The sequence below is a fragment of the Mustela putorius genome, unplaced genomic scaffold, assembly GCF_011764305.1.
Source record: "Mustela putorius furo isolate JIRA1106 unplaced genomic scaffold, ASM1176430v1.1 tig00537335_pilon_pilon_pilon, whole genome shotgun sequence".
Lineage (NCBI taxonomy): Eukaryota > Metazoa > Chordata > Mammalia > Carnivora > Mustelidae > Mustela > Mustela putorius.
The window spans coordinates 3,942,483-3,965,511 of record NW_025422457.1 but is presented as its reverse complement, the minus strand read 5'-3'; the positions used below and the strand labels follow the sequence as shown (position 1 = coordinate 3,965,511).

Here is a 23,029-nt window from a genome sequence, read left to right as displayed (position 1 = left end):
ACAGTGAGTGATGAGGGACTTGATCTGAGTTCTCCAGGCTCCTTACTCAAGGCCCTTCGCCTTCTCTGAGGCTGGCTCCCAGACCACCTCTGCATTGGGACTCCCCCCACCCCCACAAATAAGCAGGGTCCTATTTTTATGTACATCTGGTATTCCTAAGTAAAGACAGCTTTCACTTGAGGGCTGCAGTCCTCACCGTGTAGCTTGCCTGCACACCACAGATACTTTGAGGCAGATCATTCTCTGCGGGAGGGCCGTATTTTGTGCATGTAGACTATCTATCTGGCAACAGTCCTGGCCTCTATCTACCAGAAGCCAATAGCATCCCCCCACCAAGTTAAGACAACAAAGATTTCTCCAGACATTGCCAAACATCTTCTGGGGACAAAACCAGCCCACTGAGAACGGCCATAGAGCCATATCTCCTACACAAACATCAGCCATCAGGAGGCCTTTGGTCATGGCTCCAGGTCAGATGCCAGAGCTCTGGGATTGGTGGAGGAATTTTCCACACGTTACATATGGAATGAAGAAGGTGCTACCCTGATTTCCTCTCAGAAAGACAGAGCACTGACCCTAGCCAGCCGCAGAAATGATGAGGAGAAGGGCAACCTCTGACAGAGCAAACAGATGATGGTGAAATGAGATGAAAAATAATAAAAGGAGAAATGGGGGAGGATGGGGAGGCAGCAATACGAAAGAAGGAAAACACAAGGAAGAAAGAGGTCAGCTGAGAGAAGGGATTTCAGCATTCCAGTGTTTGTAGGACAGAGTAGCCCATTATAAGATAAAGTGGCGTATTTTCAGCAGGCATAATTTTTTTATAAAAAGCAAAGTCGGTCTGAGGAAAAGGGTCAAGCACTTTCTACCAATTCATTGTGAGGCTTTAGGAAAGGACCATTGTCCCCAGATGACGGACCCCCTCCGGGGAGTTCTATGTGAAGCTCTTTGTTAAGGACTCATATGCTTAAAACTGGAAAGCCCTTTACAACAGCTTATCCTGGAGTTTCACCCACATCACACTGTTCCTGGTGTACAATGAAGTAGAATAAAGTTTTATAATAGAACTTTCAAATAACGAGCTTAATTCTTCACATCTAAGGTACAAACCAATTTTCTTTAATGTGCGACTTCCCAGAAACCTGCTTAATCTCAAAGCACCCCCTGGGAAACAGAAAAGCTCTGGATATTTTTCAGACCGTTACCCTCCTTGGAGTGTTCAGGTGGCTGGTTAAATGGTAGCTCCAGATTTGACTCAATTCCAAAGTTTGTGGAGAACAACACACTTATTTCTGAATCTGGTCCCAGGGGGAGACTACATGTGACAAGCTAGTGACTCAAGTCTCCTTTTGTAGATGCTTAAAAAGACTCATTATAAAAAGGTTCTTTTCAAAAAATTATTATTTTAGTAAGTTTTCAGGGATAAACACAATTAACAACAAAACCTCTCTAATCCTATGATTCTCAAACCCTTAAAGTACATAGGAATCACTCAAGGATCTTACTGAAACGCAGATTCTAACCTAGGTCTGTGTGAGGACTGAGATTCTGCATTTCTAACACGCTCCCAGGCGGTGCCGATGCTCCTGGTCCATGTACCACACTCTAGGTAAGAAGTCTGTCAATCAAGTCCACCCCCCAACCCACATCACCTATTTGATGATACTGTTTCCCTCCTGCAGAAACTATTCAGGGCTGACTGACTCCTGCTTACCACGGAGGGCCCTTACTCTCTTGGGAGAATGAACCTCCCTTCACAATAGCTTTGTCTCTATAACTCCCCTCAACCTGGTACACACGCCATCAGGAAGTGGCCATAGCATTCTGTCTTGTTCCCAAAATGCATCTCCCTGACTCGGTCCCACTGTTCCCCTGCTTGGATGGCTCTACCACCAAAACCATCGCCCTCCCTGAAATGTCAACTCCTCCAAGAAGCCTCCCCAAGCCCTGTAAGAATAAAAGTATTAGTTCCACTCACCACACATCTTGCTTTGACATTCAAATATCTACACAGATGTGTTTGCTTTTCTAGAAGGTTACAGTCCATCCAACAAAATAATAAAACTGCCTCTCTCAAGACTTTAAAAAGATACTCAATTTTCTTACCTTCCCATCCCTGGCTTCTGAAGAAAGGATTTCGTCAGTCAGACCCCAAGATGAATACTTAGTAAGAGACCTTTCAAGCACCCTGGCATATATCCCATCAACTCAAGAACATCACTCCTAGAGCAGCCTGCAACCCCCACCATGGATTTTTTGCCAGTGTCTTCTAGATTATTCTCATCAGATTAAACCATCACCCAGGGGTTTTTTTTATTTATTTTTTTAAGATTTTTTTTTATTTATTTGTCAGAGACAGAGAGAGAGCGAGCGCACAGACAGACAGAGTGGAAGAGGGAGAAGCAGGCTCCCTGCGGAACAAGGAGCCTGATGCGGGACTCGATCCCAGGATGCTGGGATCATGACCTGAGCTGAAGGCAGCTGCTTAACCAACTGAGCCACCCAGGTGTCCCGACCATCACCCAGGTTTAACAAACACATATATGATGAAAAAAACCCTCCTTTGCCCCAGATCATCCTCCAGTTCATTTCTCTTCCAAACTTCTGTCTTCTCTTGAGCCAGACCGCCATCCACCAAAACTGCACTTGTCAAGTGGGCCAAGGACCAATGTGTTACAAAGGCAGGAGTCTTTCCCCAGGCTCCTCTCACTTGATATCTGAGCACTGTTAGACATGGTTGGTCACACCCCCTCAAAACTCCTTCTTCACTTGTCTTCTGGACACAACTTCTTTCTTCTCGCTCCCCGCTAGCTTCTCTGTCCCAGCCTCCTCTTGCTGGACCTTTATCCTCCTAATCTGAACACTGGAAGGAACCAAGGCTCAGTCTTTGTACCTTCCTCTTCTGACAGCCTTTGTTCCCACGGGGGGGCACACTCAACCCCATAGCTTTAACTACCATGTCTAACTTAAGGATGCCCAGATTATGCCTCCCACTCTGACTTCTCCCTGAACTCTAGATTTAGCCAATCGTCTCAAAGTGAGTATGTCTACGATGAAATTACTGACACGTGCTGCCCACCACACCTGCTCCTCCTCCCCAGCCTTTCCTATCTCATAAAACCTAAATTCTGCTCCATCAGTGACTCACACCACAACCCTCGGAGGTGTCCATGCCGCCTCTTTTTCTCTCACATGCCCCATCCACTTCATCAGTACAACCTTCCGGCAATACCTTCAAGATCTCCGCAGAAGCTCTTCTTACAACAAGTTACTCCTACTTTTACTACTATTACTACTATTACTACTATTACTGTGGTGGATGCCACCACCACTACCACTACCATCACCTCCTCCCCCACCTCCTCCTCCAGCCTACACTACCAGCATCTCCTGCCCGGATCCTTGCAAGGGTCCTAACCAGGCTCCTTGCTGCCGCTCTTGGCCCTCATCCCGCTGCCAGAGTCTGTTTTCCACGTAGAGCCAGAGAAAGCCTTCTGAAATATTAATCAGGCCATAGCACTGCTCTCCTCGAAACCCTTCTAAATGCTGCTTATCTTCCTTAGGATAAAATTTAACATCCTGCCCAGGGCCTTCAAGTCCCCATGTGATCTGGAACCCCCACCACCTTCCGGATCGCATTCCCTAGCACTGGTCCCTTCATGCGCTCGGCTCCAGCCTCACTCATCCGTCTGCCTCCTGCTCCTGCCTCACAGCTTCGTCCACACTTTCCCTGCTCGGATATTCACCAGGCCCAGCCTGTACCCCATTCACGCCTCTGCTCCAGTGTCACCAGATCAGAGAGCCCCTTCCTGGCACCCTGCGTGAATCAACCTCTCCGTCAGGATCTAGTCCCTTTGCCCTCCTTCACTGCCTTTCTGTGTGGACGCGCCGTCTCTCGGCTAAAATCCACACTTCACAAGGCCGAAGTCAGTTTTGTTGGTAGCTGTTTCCCTTAGTGCAGGGCCTGGCACATGACGGGTGCCCAAAACATTTTTACCGGATGAATAAATGACTATCATTGGATGGTCAAAAAATAACTCTATGGTTTTACGCATTATGGGGGAAAATGGCAACAATAAAAAGAAATTTAAAAAAAGAGAAGCTCTACTAAATTGCATTCTTTTAGGGTAATGAGTCTTGACTGAGAGCTTATAATACACAGAAAAAGCATACGTACTTCCGGATCACCGTCCTAGACTCTGATGAACTTGGGCTTCCATCTTCTTCACAGTTTGGACTTGTCAGGTTTCCATACCTTTACAGATAAAAACAAACAAACAAATTACTCCTGAAAAGTGGAAACCGTTATCTCATGTTTGAAATGGAACTGAGTTGCTTTCCCACACCATTAAGTTAATATCCCATCATATCACTTTTTGATGCTATTTCATAAATATTTCTTTCCTTAATGACTCGTGAAACATGGGAACTGTCATCTCGTGTTTGAAATGGAAACCTTGCCCAGCTGCCGGCCTCCCCGTCCCCACAGCTGCTCTCCTGTTTGTAGACAAATCCTGTTCTTCAGTCCTCGTTTCAGCCATTGCTTGAGGGTCAAGAATTACTTCCATAACCCTTCTCCTCCTGGACTTACCCCCAAGGAGACCCCAAGGGGACACAGGAGGATGACTTTTTAGAAAGCAATAGGTGCTTAAATTTTTAAATGTGTCTCCTTCTCAAAGTTTACTGAATAATTAATCAGTTCCCAACTGCAGTTAGCTGTTCTTCCAGCTCTGCATGTAAGCAAGCCTACTGCATACAAATGCATCACACTTTGTTTGGTTCCAAGCATACACTTGAACTGCTCGAAGGGGTGTCTTTTTATTAACTTATAATGAATGCCCTGACCCTGACGATTTCTGCAGTTTCTCTTCCTCTCAGTGAAGAATCCAGAGATGCCTTGGCGTTTCACAAGCTGGTACTCTGTCCCTAAGTTTTGATCATAGAAATTCTGTAATTGGTGGGTTTACATTTTTTAAAGAGAACACTTTTGTCTTCTACTAATGGGATTAAAGGCCCCAGTACCCTTATGTTCCGTGTTCCTAGGATTTACAAATCCTTTTAGAGATAAAAGCCCACCATCTGGTTTGACTGAGTGCCAGCCCATCTGGTCTCCCTATCACCCTATGCTGGTGGGTTCCAGTCCGCACCCCAAGGCACCAGCCCCCTCCCATCCACCTGCTCCTCTGTTGAGCTCATCAGCCTTATGGACTTCTTGGCCTCTCCAGCCTATTTTCCACTGGCCTCCACCCTCCCCATTCCTCTTATTCTGCCTGCACCTGCTACTTAGAGGGCTTCCAGGGCCACCCTTCGCTGCTTCTGAGATAAGAACTTAGTCAGATTAAGATTTATTCAGCCCCATGTGAGCAAGGCAGGGATGGGAAATGAAACTTCTCCTAAACGAACAGATTTTCTGGCTCTCTCCTTGGCCACCATCACAGGGAACCAGTCTCCATCTCCTCTCACAACAGCATCTGTGGTTTATGTGAGTGCGGAAGATTAGGGCAGGCGCATTGAAGAGCGGGCCTTGGGGGAGCCGCTGCACCTTCCGCCCATCCGACAATGGGACGGCTGTTCTTGCTCTGCATTTCTCAGACTCTGGAGCTGAGCTGCTGGTTGGAATGACAGGAGCACCTATCCCAGGTCGCATCCAAGAATGGGATGCGACAGGTGCAGTCAGATGCTGTCGAGACGGACCAAGCAACTTATGCAGGTGAGCGATATTCGCTCTCATTAATTAATCCGGCAAAATCTGCTCAGAGCGTGTGCTCGGAAGACCCCAGGGATGTTTCTCTCAGCCGCCAGAGTGGTGCACAGATCCCTAATCAGGACCAGAAAGGCTGGATGATGATGCTCTGAGACCAGCAAGGAACATCAAGAAGACAAGGCACGTGCGGCCGCGTGCATGGTCCCGTCTCTACCCAATCCACTGAGAAATCCTATTGGCTCTGCCTTTATAACATACCCTGAATCCAAACACTTCTCATCACTTCCACCCTGGCTCAAACCACCACCACCTTTAGTCTAGAGCAGGGAAACAGCCACTGCTGTTTCAGTGGGAAATCAGTCTCCCGGCTTCAGCTCAGCGCGATCCTGTGCGATGTGCATCCCATCACGTCACTGCTCAGCTCAGAACCCTCCCGTGGCTCCCGTTTTACACCGAAGAAAGGCAAAAGTCACACCTGCCTCACGGGGCCCTAAAGGACTTGCTCTGATACCTCTGATGGAGTCTACTGCACCTGCTCACCCTCCCTGAGCCTCACCCGCCCCCCTGCTGCTTCACCATACCGGGGCATCCTCCTGACTCAGAATCTCGGTGCTCCTCTTCCTGCCCACCCCCGGGGGGGCCAACAGCACCTCCCTCTGCTCCTGCGGCTCCTGTGGGGCTCTGCTCAAATGTCACTTTCTTGGTGAGGTCTCCCAGGCCACCCTCCATAGACCAACACTCAAGGGCACCTGGGTGGCTCAGTGGGTTAAAGCCTCTGCCTTCGGCTCAGGTCATGATCCCAGGATCCTGGGATCAAGCCCCGCATCGGGCTCTCTGCTCAGTGGAGAGCCTGCTTCCCCCTCTCTCTCTGCCTGCCTCTCTACCTACTTGTGATCTGTCTGTCAAATAAATAAATAAAATCTTTAAAAAAAAAAAAAAGACCAACACTCAAAGCGCTGCTTTATTTTCCTGTACTGCACATTCTCATATACGGTATAATTAAGTTACTGTGTTTACTGTGCGCTGGAACATAAACTCCATGAGAAGAGGATCCCTGTCCCCTTTGTTCCTACTCTTTAGTGCTTCCAATGATGCTGGGCACCCAGAAGGCACGCTGATGGCTACTTGTTGGGAGCAAATGAATGGTCTGGTGGGGTTCCCTAAGCAGACATGAAAACAGACTTCTCAACTGTTGTTGCAAGGGCACCATCTGGCTTTTTGCTTATACCGGTGTCTTAACCTGTCTGTGTCTTCATTCCTCAACTCTGGGATCATAAAAAAAAGCTTTAGGATAGCTGTGATCCAAAACTCTAAAACTGAAATGTAAACGAAATAAAGTTTTAAGATCTTAAAGCTGAGATCTTGAAAATATAAGCAGTATGAAAAGGCAAAAAAAAAATGTATATAGGGTTTTACAAAGGAGACCTTCAGAAGCAAGATAAAATTAAAGAGCCTGTAACCCTCTGGAATTTCATGGGGAGGGGATGGATATTTGCCCCTGCGTTTTTCTAATCATTAGAGAGAATTAACGCCTTACAGAAAAGAAACTAGACCAACACTGGAATCAAGAACTCTTTAATGTTCAAGCTAGGTCATTTGAGAGTTAGTTTTACTAGATTAAGAGCATTTCTTTGATGTTTCCCGGACCCTCTCATAGCTTCCCACCAAAAACCATAGTCAAATTCAATTCATTTACTCTAGGGGAGTAAATAAAAGGGGTGTGTGTGCGTGTTTAATTAATGGCAATAGAATAGCCACAGATGAACCTGTCAACAACGTCACCTCCAATTTCTGCAAAGTCTCCCCAGGATTTAAGATCAAAGCATCAATCTCTGAAAAAGGCTTGCCAATGAGCAACTGGTCGTCTTTAAATGGTAACTCATAAAACTTAAATTAAAATACAGATTGTCAGAATGACTTTTGACATGGTTTCCCCTGTATCACGAGGCAAAAGAAAGATTTACAGATGCCTCTTAAAGTACAGTCTTCAGCAATTATTTACCGTGGCCTAAAAATTGCTGGAAAAAGAAAAACAAAACCACAATGTTTAACTGGTTGCTGATATTTAAACAGGAAACAGTTATTTCCAGAGGGGACAGATATTATTGTTTGGAGTCTATCTGAGCAAATGAAATGTTTAATATGTGTTTGAAGGGAGGACAGGGGTATTTGCAGTTCAAAGAAATCCTAAGATAAAGTTGTCCTCGGGGACAGTCTCTCTGGTTGGGGGAGACATTTGAACTTTTGCTCCCTGACAGAAAAGGCTCAGTAACTCCAGACCAAGATGGCAGTAATCCTGAGGAACTTCTCCGGCTCCGCTTGAATCCAGTAACGACAGCAGATAATAATTACTGAGTGCAGACCAAGTGCCTGGTACTGCACTAAGCACTTTATAAGAATGGTTTCATTTAATTCTCACAAGAATCCTATGTGATATTATTATTCATATTTCACAAATAAGAAAGTGAGGCCCAGGGACTGAGGTAATTTGCCCTCAATTCTCAGCTAATACATGGAGCAGAGATTTGAACTGTGACAGTCAGACAGTCAGACAGCCCAGTCTCCTTGTGAGTCACTACCAGATCACATGAGCTCGAGTTATCTTAATTTTATGTGCCCCAATGCACTAGATTATAGCTTCTTTGAGGTCAGAAACTTTATTCTTTGCATTTATTTACCAATCTCTCATCCTTTTACTCATTCAGTCCCCATTAAGGCCTATGTTCAGGTACTATTCCCAGCACTGGGCATACAGCTGTGAACAAACCAAAGGCCCTGTTTTCAGGAAGTGGACACTGTAGTCGGTGGAGGTAGACAATAAAATAATAATCAATTAACACATAATAAGTCAGAGAGTGAAAAGTGCAATGGAGAAACATAAAACAGGTAGGGGTGATCAGACACAATAAGGGGAGTCTAAAGTGGCTCCCACCCATGAGGTATTCAGACAAAGCCTGATGTGAACCTGACGATGAGGTAACATCCTCTAGAAGGTGGGCGAGTGGGCTCTACAGATCTCTAAAGCATCTTCTACGCAGAGCGAGGAGCCGTGGCAGAGGCCATAGCACAGTGGCAGAACGATGTGCTTGAGAAGCATCAAGAACACTAGTGAGTAAGTAAAGGGAGAGAAGGAAATGAGGCACGGAGGTGACAGGGACTGATCATGAGGCTTGACAGGCCATGGCGAGGACTTGGGTTTCATTCTCTTACCTTGCTCACTGTCCCATCCCCTGAGGCAGCAATGGAGCCTGCTCTTAGTGGACACTCAATATACATTTGCTAAATGAATGAATTAATACTATCTCCTGGGGAAAGAAAGGAAAGGCTGGGGAAAGAGGAGAAGGGAGGAAGCCACTTACTGGGGATGGATGAAAGAACAGAGAGGAAGAAGGACTGAAAAGTGGGACCTCACATGAAGCTGCTGACTCCTGGACCTCTGGGAGGCTCTGCTCCTCTAATAAACCCCAGCCCATGAACATTCAAGGCGGTTTTCTTTAACTGACCCATGGGAACACAGGTCAGGTATGAGGAAAATGTTCAGAAGCTGACCTTGACTCAGGAGAATGATATGGGTGAAAGAGCCGGCAGATGTCTGGAACACCAAGGAAGCTTTGATTACGACTATGGACTGTATCCCACAGATCAGTAAGAGGGATGTTTTTAATCACTCCAAATAATATCCTCCACCCAAGTCTGACCTCAGAACTGGGTCGCTGCCGCCAAGCCTACCTTGGAAAGGTCTTGTTACCTCCATGGAGCTTGTTATTCAAGGAGAAGACAAAGGTCAAAGACTCTTTGTTCTCTTGCAAGGGGCCAGTGATGCTGAGCACAGAATGTGCTTTCCACTCATAAGATCTGGAACTCCAGTCACTTTTACCACAATTAGAAAAAGCTAGAAGATCCAGAAAGAGCTGCCATCCTCCACTCTAGGCCTTTGCTGTGAAGGGCCCTCCATCTTTGTTGTGCTTTCATTATCCACGTTACCATCATGGTAGTCCCTGACAGGTAAGGCAACATTAACAGCAAAGAGTGCCTAGTCTTCCTGTGGTACTTCACAGTTACAAAATCCTTCACAGCTATAAATTTTCCTTGAGAAGAAAATCTTCACGCCTAGCCCCAACCCACAACAGTCTGAAGAAGAGGCCAAAAGGACAAAGGTTTTATAATCCCTGCTCTTCCAGAACAAGAAACCCAAAAGGTTTCTCACACCATAACTTGCTTGCATCCAAATTTAAGATTATTCCTTAAGTGTGATGGATTTTACACCCTAGCTACAGGGTTTCTTCTATTTTCCACTCCAAGTCCTTGTCATCCATTTCTCTTCTTTGGCCCATTTTACGCCACCACAGCTTGGTGGCCCATCAGTATCTCTTCCTTCCAGTCAACAGCATATACATCTTGCTAGTATGTTCCAGTGGTTATGGTCACATGAAGGGCAACAGAAGAAACAGGGATACATCTGGGGTGGTGAGCAGGAAATGCTCTGACAACCACACAGTCTGTTAGCGGGTCAAGATTTGTCTTAGGCTTAAAATGAATTAATAGTTTATTAACAAATCAGTACAAGCCTGAAGCTCAGTATTCCCCAACCACGAAAAGGTGTTACTGTAGATCCCATCAAGGACCTTATGAAATAGGCTACACGGAACCTCATACATAGGAGCGTAGGACTAAAAATGGTAGGATCGCCATTTTCAGGATTACTTGTCTCCCCTAAGCTTACAAAAACTCAATATCACATCAATTTATATGTTGTTCTCAAGGGCTAAGTTCTCTCCTTTACTCAAACACATACATGTGTAAAAAAAGGCAAATATCAAGTAAGAAAAATGGTAAGATAGATAAAAAAAGTAGTAAGAGAGGAAAGTGATAAGATAAGCTAAAACTAACTCAAAAACAGTCCTATGCCTTTTTAAGACCATTTAATTTATTTTAATGAATTTAATTTCAAGAACCATACTTCCCGGCTTCACCATGATATAACTCATAATGGCCACCTATATGTCATGTCCCATCGTCCATGCTAGAAAGCCTGTCCCTGGAGGGTCCTTGGATGAACCTATAGAAGGTTGGAAATCCCTAACCAGTAGGAAAATTTGATGATGTGCTTTTTTTCTGTATGGATGATCCACAGTTTCTAGCAAACTCCTAAAGAGGCTTGTGATCAATCCCTGCCTCCACCTCCTGGAAAACGGTTGAGACCACTTCTTTAGGGGCTGGAGGAGATTATGCTGAGTGAAATAAGACAAGCAGAGAGAGTCAGTTACCATACAGTTTCACTTATTTGTGGAACATAAGGAATAACATGGAGGACATTAGGAGAAGGAAGAGAAAAACGAAGGGAGGGGACTCGGAGGGGGAGACGAACCATCAGAGACTATGGACCCCAAGAAGGGAGGGGATGGGGGATGGATGAGCCTGGTGATGGGTATTAAGGAGGGCACTTATTGCATGGAGCACTGGGCGTTATACACAAACAATGAATCATGGAACACTACATCAAAAACTAATGACATACTGCATGGTGACTAACATAACATTAAAAAAAAAAAAAAAAGACCACTTCTTTAGAGTATCAAAGCGGAATTGAAAACTGGAACACATTCCAGTTACTGTTCAGGATATATGTACTTTGCCTTTCTGTTTTTCTGCCCATTTTGTTTAGTGGTTTCCAAACAAATGCACATTAAAACAAAACAAAACAACAACAACAAAAAACCTGCTGAGCAATTTGGTATTCTTTTCTACAAAAGAAGGATAACTACACGTCCTCTCTCCCTTTGTCAAACGGGAGGAAGGAACGAAGAGAGAGAGAGAACGAAGAAAGAACGAAGAAGGAGAGAGAGAGCGGGCGCCTGCGTGGCTCAGTGGGTTAAGCAACTGCCTTCAGCTCAGGTCATGATCCTGGAGTCCCAGAACTGAGTCCCATGTTGGGCTCCCTGCACAGCAGGGAGTCTGCTTCTCCCTCTAACCCCTCCCTTCTCATGCTCTCTCTCTCTCTCTCTCAAATAAATAAATAAAATCTTTTAAAAAGAGAGAGAGAGAGAGAGGAGGAGAGGAGGGAGGAAGGAAGGAGGGAAGGAAAAGGAAGAAAGGAAGAAGAGGAAAGCTACTTCACAGAAAACACTTTTATCTCATGTCAAGAAAGAAAGCTAGCCTGGTTATGACTAGAGGTGAAGTCTTCAACAGGATCCCTTCACTTAACAGCACCATCACCAAGAGCCCCAGAATGCTAGGGTCCTACAGTCACCACATGTTCCCACAGAGAATTCCCAGAGAAGTTAACTTGGGTCCATTTGGGGGAAAAAAGAAGCGGTGGGGGGGGGGCGGTTTACCAGAGAATGACAACCCAGCATGGAAGAGAACTTATTTTCATTTTCCCTCAAGTAATTATGGCTGGGTGTAATTCTAAAACAGTACCAAATGAAATTGTTCCGGTTAACCTCAAGCACTGGTGTAGACACAGAGAGTAAAGAGGGACAGTGTTTATCTTGGTGAGGCTAAGCCCTTTGTTTCCTGGGAGTCTGCTTCTGCCTGGGAGCCATGGCTCATCAGGGCATCATGCTCTGTCCAGAACAAAGGTGAAGGTGAGTGAATAAACACCTGACCTTCAGCTTCCTGGAGCAGCCTAAAATTTTACTGATGTTGTATCAGTTTTCTATTGCTGCCATAACAAATTGCTACAGACTCAGTGGCTTAAACAACACAAATTTATTATTTTATAGTTGCACAAGTCAGAAGTCCAATACATGGTATGAGCAGGACTGTGTTCCGTTCTAGAGGCTCTAGGAGATAATCCACTGAATTGCCTTTTCCAGCTTCCAGAGGCTGCCTGTACTTGGCCTCCTGTCCCCTTCTTCCAGCTTCAAAGCCAGCCACACAGCATCTCTCTGATTCTGCTTCCGTCCTCACCTCTTTTTCTCTGATTCTTTTTTGCCTCCACCATTCACTTTTTTTTTAATTAAAGATTTTATTTATTTATTAGACAGAGAGACAGTGAGAGAGAGAGGGTGCACTAGCAGGGGGAGCAGCAGGCGGAGAAAGAGGAAGAAGCAGGCTCCGCACTGAGCAAGGAGCCCCAGGAGGGGCTCGATCCCAGGACCCTGGGATCATGACCTGAGCTTAGCTGAAGGCAGAGGCTTAACCAACTAGGCCATGCAGGTGCCCCTCTACCTTTCACTTTTAAGGACCCTTTGTGATTCCACTGAATCAACTCAGATAATCCAAGATAATCTCCTTATTTTAAGGTCAGCTAATCAGCAACCTTAATTCTGCTCTGCCTGGAACCCGATTACTCATATTCCAGGGGGCATTATACTGTCTGCCATGCATAGTTATGTAAGCTATTGTAAATGTTGTATCCTTTATAATTTTATGAGCTGAACCATTTTCTTCCACCTGACAAAGCATGAACCAACAAGAGTATAGGACCTTTCGTGAAGGACGTGCCTTATAAAAATTTTCAATGCTCTTTTCAATGTCAGAAGCACTGAAACCAAAAGATTCTCATGGCCCTTGTCATAATCCTCTCTTCTATCAGCAAATATTTTTATCTTCCATACAGTCACAGTAAATAAGATATGAGTCCAATGTGGTTTTCAACAAACTGCCTTTTTTTTCCCCCCTAAACCCATAACATCTATACCATCCAAGGGTTTTCTTGCCTATGGGGTCATCAACACTCAATACTAGAGAAAATCTATTTAAACTCATCTGATTTAATACAAATCTTAGAAATGGCTTTCATTTTCTAAGAAATTCTCACCCTAGGGGGATATCCAGTATGTCTGTATTTTAAGCTAGAAAAGGAAACAAAGAAATGTTAGGATTTCCTGAAAGCTTTCCCACTATATGAACGGGATGAGCATCCTGGAGCCAACTGACCAATAAATCTCAACTTTCTCACAGATTCTAGAACAAAAGCCTCAATAAGTGAACCACTATGTTTGTTTCCTCTTGATTTTGTGGTGAGCCGGAGAGGGGAGTTACTAAAATAAATAAAGAGAATGGCACGGCACTATTTTGACAACCTTTCCTATGTAAGTGATGGAAGTTAGATATAAAAAACGTTCAGAAGAAGCCAAAGTATAGGAAAAATCACATTATGAGCTCAATAGTAACATTTAATACATGTGTTACTGTTGTAAGAGACCAGCAAATGGAGCTGACTTATGGTTACTGCTGTAAGATGCTGTGGAGCCCTAGTCTAAGGAAATTAGATTCCAGTATCCACTCCCAAGAGCTCTCTGTTCATAACTCTCTGACCTTGCACCTGAAAGAGCAGAGGGAAGATATTAGAGACTCTGCCTCCCATTAAAAGAGAAGGAAGTGGGGTGCCTGGGTGGCTCAGTGGGTTAAAGCCTCTGCCTTAGGCTCAGGTCATGATCCCAGGTCCTGGAAGCAAGCCCTGCTCAGCGGGGAGCCTCCCCCCCCACACACACCGTCTGCCTCTCTGCCTACTTGTGATCTCTGTCAAATAAATAAATAAATAAATAAATAAAATCTTTTAAAAATAAGAGAGAGAAGGAAGTAATAGAGTCTCATGAGCACTGCATGAAAGCACAAATTTAGGACTACTAGGCAAGTGCATAGTTCTATTCCAGAACTAAGTTTAAAAATTATTTTAAAATGAGGTTTAGCATCTCAAAAAAAATCTCAAAATGCTCATGATAAGAAGGTATTGGAGAGCTGAATGTATCTGTGTTACAATCTTTTGAAAGGTGTTTTACTATGACCACCTCACAGTTCCCGGGGCAAAAAAGATTTTTCTTCAAAGCGTACATTTGCTCAAGAAAATGAGAAGAAAGCCATAGAGAGGTAGAAAAAATATTGTCCAAAGACATATATGATAAAGATTTATTATCCAAAATATACAAAAACTCCTAAAATTCAATAGTAGGAAACTGAACAACATGATTAAAGAATGGGCAGAAAAGAACTTTCAGTTTCCAGTCCAGGACGTAAGGAGCTTACAAGTAGCCACTCCATCCTAACAACAAGTGAAAAGCTGACTAAACTGAAAAATGAACAACTATTCTTAGATCCATCAGAAAAGTGAGGTCATGGGCAAACCACTGTTCTTCATAACTGAAGAGACAGACAAGCAGATACAAAGAATCACAACTTATCAGAGCAGACATTCCATGGAAACCAGCGCCAGAATAGAAAAACCTGAAATGCAATTACAGGTTGCTGGTGGCTCAGTGCGGACACAACTAAGAAAGACAAACTATAGAAGGACCCAGTCACAGATGTACTGCCACACTTTTTTGAGTTTTACCTCCAGGAGACTGACCAGGTTCCCACAGTAAGTATCAGAGAAAAATCTCCTGGTACAAGGGCACCTGGGTGGCTCAGTCAGTTAGGTGTCTGGCTTCAGTTCAGGTGATGATCTTGGGATCCTGGGATCAAGCCCCATGTTAGGCTCCCTGCTCAGTGGGGGGTCTGCCTCTCTCTCCCTGTTTGCCCCCTCCCTCATGCTCACACTCTCTCTCTCTCAAATAAATAAATAAAATCTTTCTTTAAAAAGTCTTACATAAATAAACTAATAAAATCTTTAAAAATAAAGTCTCCTGGTACTTCTAGGAAGGGAAGGTGAAAAGGAACCATCTTGAAATACACCAAGTATTCTGTTCTTTTTAAGAACACCTGCTCTCAAGACAAACTATTTTACCAGACCCTAGTCTACTCAGGGAAAGGAAAAAGTCTACTCTACACTTCTCTAGCCTTCCATGTGGGGGAAGGGAAATACCCATCTTGAAGCCCCCCCCCCCCCACTATCCTTTCACTAAGAGAGGGAGGAGAGAAAAAAACAACTAAGCACTGATGAAGCTCAGTCCAGGGGCAGATATTCACCATTAGAGTGAAACCTAATCATAGGATTACAGAAAACTTCCCTTCCCCTACATTTCAAGTATCCTAGGAAAGACCAAAGTAAAATTTCCTTTTACTGGGTATATCATATCCACCTTTCATGAAAATATTACAATGCATATTAAAAGGCAAGAAAGCAAAACAAAACAAAATAACTAAACACACTGTGAAGAAACTGAACAAGCATCAGAACCAGAGTCAGAGTAGAAATATCAGATTAGGAATTTTTTAAAACTATGATTAGCTTCTTAGGGAACTGAAGGGAAGAAGTAGACAACATACAAGAATAGATAATGTAAGCAGAGAAATGGAAATAAAGAATAAGAAAAGAATGCTAGAAATCAAAAACATCTTAACAGAAATGAAGAATGTCTTTTAGGGACCCATTAGTAGATTCTGTAGAGAAAGAATCTCTACATTTGAGAATATGAAAATGGATACTTCTAAAACTGAGAAGCAAATAAACAAATACAAAACACAAAAACAAATTTTAAAAAATCCTCCTCCAAAAGAATAGAATATCAAGCATTATGGGACCATTACAAAAGGTTTAACATATGTAAAATGCGAATATCGGAAGGAAAGGAAACAGAAACAATATCTAAAGGACTAATGAAGAAGAAATAAATGATAATTTCCCCAAATTAATGTCAGACACAAAACCACAAATTCAAGAAGCTCAGATAACATCAAGAGAGATAAATGCCCAAAACACTACACCTAGGTGTATCATGTTCAAACTTCAGAAAATCAAAGACAAAGAAAAAATCTTGGAAAAATCACAGCAAACAAAACAAAACAAGAACACCTTACCTGTAAAGGAGCAAAAATCAGAATTATATCCAAGTTCTTCTCAGAAGCTATGCAAGCATGAAGAGAGTGAAGTGAAATACTTAAAATGTTGAGAAAAAAACCCACCAACCTGAAATTCTGTACTCTTTGAAACTATCCTTCAAAAGCAAAGGAGAAATACTTTCTCAAATGAACAAAAACAAAAATCAGGGGAATTTTTAGCCAGTAGACCTGCCTTGCAAGAAAGGTTTAAAAAAGAGAAGGATTACGATATAGGTCAGAAATTCATATCTACATGAAACTCACACAAGAATAAATAGAGAACCTGAATAAACCTGTATTTGTTAAAGAAATTGAATCAATAATCAATAACCTTCCAAAACAGAAATACCAGGTCCAGATGGATTCCTTGGTAAGTTCTACCAAACATTTAAGGAAGAAATTATATTGATTCTCTACAATGTCTTTCAGAAGATAGGATCAAAGGGACTACTTCCTAATTCATTCTATAAGGCAAGTATTAACCTAATACCAAAACCAGATAAAAACATTAGAAGAAAACTAGAGACCAACATCTCTGAAGAATATAGATGCAAAAAATATCAAAAGAAAAAAATTAAATCCAACAATATAAAAAAGAATTATATACCATAACCAAGTTAGATTTATTCTAAGTATACAAACCTGGTTCAACATTTGAAAATCATTTCATGTAATCTATAACATCAACAGTTAATGAAGAAAAATCACATGATCAAATCAATAGATACAGAAAAAGTAGATGACAAAAATCAAACACTCATGCATGGTAAAACTCTCAACAGACCAAGAATAGGGAAAATTTTCCTCAACTTGAAAAATAATATCTACAAAAAAATCTACAGGTAACATCATACTTAACAATGAGAAACTCAAAGCTTTCCGACTCACATCAGGAACAAGGCAAATGTCCCCTCTCACCACTGCATTTAAACATTGTTCTGGAAATCCTAGCTAATACAAAAAGCAAAAACAAAAAAGAAGAAAAGGAAATAAAAGGTACACAGATTGGGAAGAAGGAAATAAAACTATCTTTGTTTGCAGATAACATAATTATCTATGGAAAATCTGAAAAAAAAAATTGACCAAAAACTCTGGGAATTAATAAGTAATTACAGTAAGATTACAGAATACAAGGTTAACATACAAAAGTTAATTGCTTTCATATATACTAGCAATGAACAAGTGGAATTTGAAATTAAAAACACATAAACCCTTCACAATAGCACCTTCCCAAAAATAAAATATTATGTATAGATCTAAAAAAATGTAAAAGATTTATATGAGCTAAACTACAAAACCCTTATAAAATATATCAAAGAAGAACTAAAAGAGAAATGTTTCATGTTCATGGATAGGAAGCCTCAACACTGTCTAAATGTCAGTTCTTCCCAACTTGATCTATAAACTCAATGCACTCTCAACCAAAATCCTAGCAAGTTATTCGGTGGATATTGATAAATGGATTTTAAAGTTTATTTGGAGAGGCAAAAGACCCAGAATAACCAACTCAATTTTGAAAGAGAACAAAGTCATAAGATTGATGCTACCTGACTTCAAGACTTACTGTATAAAGCTATAATAATCAAAACTATACGGTATTGGTGAAAGCAGACAAAGAGATCAATAGAGCAGATTATATGAATGGATTTTCAAATGTCGAACCAGTTTGGTATACTTGGAATAAATCCAATAGAGCAGATCTATCTACCAAAAATAGATTCACATGAATACGGTTAACTGATCTTCAACAAAGAAGCAAAAGCAATACAATGGAGCAAAGATAGTCTCTTCAACAAATGATGAGTGATAGAACAACTGCATATTCACACTAAAAAAAAAATGAATCTAGACACGACCTTACACCTTTCACATCAATCAACTCAAAATGGGTCACAGACCTAAATGTAAAACATGACACTACAAAACTTCTAGATGATAACATAGGAGAAAACTTAGATGATCTTGGGTATAACAATGTCCTTTTCTTTCTTTTTTTTTTTTAAGATTTAATTGTTTTATTTTATTTTATTTTATTTTTTCAGTGTTCCAAGATTCATTGTTTATGCACCACACCCAGTGCTCCATGCAATATGTGCCCTTCTTAGTACCCACCACCAGGCTCACCCAACCCCCCACCCCTCTCCCTTCCAAAACCCCAGTTTGTTTCTCAGAGTCCACAGTCTCTTATGGTTCATCTCCCCCTCCGATTTCCCTCAATTCACTTATCCTTTCCTTCTCCTAATGTCCTCCATGTTTATTTGTAAGTAATCTCTGTACCCAATGTGGGGCTCAAACCCACAATCCCTAATCAAGAGTTGTATGCTCCACTGACTGAGCCAGCCAGGTGCCTCAACAACGTCCTTTTAAATACAACAGCAAGGCACAAATCATGAAAGAAAATAATGATAAGCTGGACATAATTAAAATTTAAAAAACTACTGCACTGCAAAAGATAATGTTAAGAAATGAGAAGACAAGTCAAAGACTTGGAGAAAACATTTGCAAAACTCACACCTGATAAAGGACTGTTATCCAAAATATAAAAAAAACTCTTAAAACTCAACAATATGAAAACAACACAATTTTTAAAAATGGGCAGAAGACCTAAACAGATACATTGCCAAAGAAGATAGACAGATGAGAAATAAGCACATGAGAAGATTTTTAGCATCATATGTCATTATGGAACTGCACATCTAAAATACAGTGAGATACCATTACACACCTATCAGAATGGCCTAAATCCAAAACATTGACAATACCAAATGCTTACAACGATGTGGAGCAACAGGAACTCTTGTTGAATGCTAGTGGGAATGCACCTCTCTGTCTCTGAAAGACAGTTCAGCAGTCTCTTACAAAACTAAACATACTCTTCCCCCATGATCCAGCATTTTTGCTCCTTGATAAATTTATCCTAAGAAGTTGAAAACTTTGATACATACAAAAACCTATAAATGGATGTTTACAACACTATCATTTTATTTTATTATTTAAAGCCAAAATGTAAAAACAACAAAGATACCCTTTAGTGGATGAATAAGTAAACCGTGGCATATTCAGACAATGGAATATTATCTGGCACTAAAAATTAAAGAGCTACTAAGTCATGAAAAGACACAGAGGAGCCTTAATTGCATGTTACTAAGTGAAAGAACCCAATCTGGAAGGGCTACATATTGCATGATCCCAACAATGTGACATTCTGGAAAAGGCAAAACTATGGGTACAGTAAAAAAAAATCAGTGATTTCCAGGGATTGGGTGGGAAGAGGGAAAGATGACTAGACAGAGCACAGAGGCTATTTAGGGCAGTGGAACTATTCTGTATAATGCTGTAACAATGGATGTACATCATTATACATTTTTCCAAACCCATAGAATGTATACCACCAAGTGTGAACCCTGATTTAACTATGGACTTTGGGTGATAATGACATGTCTGTCATTGTAATTGTAACAAATGTACCACTCTATGTGGGATGTTGATAGTGAGCAGGAGGTATGTGGGAACTCTCGGTACTTTCCACAATTCTGCTACAAACCTTAAATTCTATTTTTAAAAAAGTCTCTCTTTTTAAAGTACATATTGAACCCTCCTCACTGCCTTGACAGTAATGGTACGAGTCTTTAGATTTACTTGTCTGTCCCACCAAATGGAGGCAGATGCTGGGTATGTTCATGGTTGTACCTTTCAATGCGAGGGCTCATAATAGGCATAAATAATACATAAACCATTATTTAGCCGTCTTGGACAGATAGTTCCTAAGAACCAATGGCTGATACCATTCCTAAGGATACAGCTGTGAACAGCAGAGGCATGGAGACAGCAAGAAATAAGCAAGATAAATAAAAAAGGGAATTTCCAAAAGTAGAAAGTTCCATGAAGAAAGAAAAACTGATGGCAATTTCTTAAACACTCCAACCACTATACTAAGAACTTTGTACCATCAAGCTTAAACCTCATAATAACTCTATAAGTATTAGGGTTATTTTTCATTCTAACACTATAGGCACGGAAACTGAAGCTAGTAAGATAAAGTAACTTGCCCAATGTTGAGCAGCAAGTAAGAAGTGCAAAACTGTAATCAAATTCATTTTCTTACTTCTGAGTTCATGCTCACTCTATTCATTACATGAATCCCCTAAAAGAAAGACAGAAAGACCGCTTTTTCCATAAATATTCTAAAACTCTGAAAGGAAACAAAAGCATATTTGGCACTTATGACAAAGTCTATGGAATTAATGAAATGTTTTCAAGCTTTACATTAAGTTTCTAATTCCACTTAGTTAACACAGTGTTATATTAGTCTCAGGTGTACAATGTTGTGAATCAACACTTCTGTACAACAGCCTGTGCTCTTCACAAGTGCACGCCTTAACCCCTACCACCTATTTCACCCATCCCCCCACCCCATCCCTTCTGGTGACCATCAGTTTGCCTCTCCAGTTAAGTCTATATTTTGATTTGTGTCTGTCTCTCACTTTTTCCCTGTTTGTTTCTTAAATTTCACACATGAGTGAAATCAAATGGTATTTGTCTTTCTCTGACTTATTTTGTCAAGCTTTACATTTGATCGACTCCTCGCTTCACTCAGCAAGGTCAGCTCCATTCTTGCTGGTTATTGAAACAGCATCTTTTACGTCGTTACTACTCCAGGTGTTACTACACCAGATGTCAGAAGCATGGCTTTAAGATTACTATCGCCATAGTGATAATATATTTGCATAAATCCTCCCAAGCTTTCTCATTTACTATACCCCTGTCCGCCAAAAAGAATCCTCGTTGGGAAGCAGCAGAGTCAGGTCAGTGGTTCTGACCTGAGCACATCAAATAAACAGAGACACTCTAGACACACAGACCCAAGAGTGACCTTGATGGTCCGTGGCCTTTTCAACCCCCTACATCTCTGGCCAACATCCAGTTTTGTTTGGGTAATATCCAGCCCCCAAATCATCTCTTAATTGTCTCTGTCCCAGAATCTAGCTCTTACACCCCAAGGATTGTACAAAGTCTGATTATATGCATTTATTTGTATAGGAATTTAATGTTACTTTCCCCCCACTAGCCATTAAATATGAAGAGTACAGGAGTTATGACCAGTTTGTCCACCATTATATACAAGGCACTTCCTACAGTACATATTAAACATCTCGTAACTATCATTTGAAAAGACGAACACACAGGAATATTGATGTGCATGTGAAGAGAGTAATGTAGTTTCCAAGGAAAGTCAACTGAGTAGAATTGAGGGGGATCCCCAAATCACCCTTTCTTTTAAAATGGCATTAACAGATCATGGGAAGTAATATGGTATGCTTGGAAAAAGATTCCAACTCAGAAAGAGGTAGGTTTTAATTCCAGCTCTGCTAGTTGCTGATTCAATGTTTCTGAGCCTCAGTTTTCTTATCTGTAAACAGAGAGGTAACGCGATGATAGATAAACTGAGACGAAGTCTGCGTAAATGCATGGCAAGAAAACATGAAAAGAAGAGATAAGTTGAAAGACCTCCGGAAGTAATGTGGTCTCTGTGACCTAAGCAAGCAAATTCAAGTCAGACTGATCTTGAAGTATCGTGTTTATGGATGCCTTTAACCTTTATCCTCTCCAAAAGGCCTCCACTGGGAGAGTTCACTGGAAATGAAGGGGTAGTTCACACGTGCTCAGTTCTTTCCAAACTGCAAATTGGGTGCCAACAGTGGCTAAGCAAAAGTTTCTGGAGACACATTCACCCCTATTCTGCTTGTCCCTGGCATTCTGATTACTTCTGATAGGAGAGATACAGATCAGAGAATGATCAGGAAGTGGCCCCAAAGTAGCTAATAGGACAGGTGTCTAAAGAAAAGTCTAGGTATGGGTATAAACATTTCATGGTCTTCCGTGAGGATCACCAGTTGAGGTAGATTTCTCCCTACATTTGAGCTTGGGTATTTTCAATGGGACCTAACTCCCTTACCTATTTTTTAATGGTATTGTGGGAAAAATGTATGTTTAAGTGGCATGTATGTTTTAAGTTAGGGAAAATAAAATCTCAAAGCATTAACACAAATAGCTGAGCCACAATTTGAAACTTTCTCTTAGGTTAAAAGGAAGCCAATGAGCCCTAGAATTAACTGAGCCATGGTGACAAGCACAGAAAACAGGATTTCTGGCAAACTGCTAATAAGCCCAAGCAAGAGAAAAAGCAAACACATGGAATTACTATATATGAATTCAAACCACTGTCTATTGGTCAATCACAAAGACTCATATTAGCAGAATGAAAAAAACTATAAAAAAAAATTTTTTTTTTAACCACATAAAGTTCCATTTGAGAAAAGCCACAGGATTGGAAATCTTAAGGAAAATCAAAGCTTGACTTCAAATAAGCTTTCTCCAACAACAAAAAACAAGAAACAAATAAGCTTTCCCCTGAGGATAAATAAAGACTGTGGTATCTGCCTTCCATCCATTCTTGACTGGTTAGGATTAGCACATCCTATAATAACTTCTCAGTACTGATTCCACAAAAGATAAGCAATTTACTATTAAGAAACCAAGAGAAATCATAAAAAGGTTACATCAGAGACTCACAAACAACCTGACCACGATTTACTAACAAGAAAAGAGTATCTTCAG

General features: G+C 41.5%; 1 protein-coding gene across 6 annotated transcripts in view; it reads right to left on the bottom strand.

Annotated features, from left to right (window-relative positions):
- Positions 1-23,029, bottom strand: part of RGL1 (ral guanine nucleotide dissociation stimulator like 1) — a 165,186-nt gene that overhangs the window by 56,691 nt on the left and 85,466 nt on the right. For all 6 annotated transcript variants that reach the window (XM_013064222.1, XM_013064224.1, XM_004767942.3 and 3 more), the window contains one exon: positions 4,178-4,255. In XM_013064222.1, the coding sequence (XP_012919676.1) occupies positions 4,178-4,255 (78 nt within the window). The remainder of the gene's footprint in view (positions 1-4,177; positions 4,256-23,029) is intronic.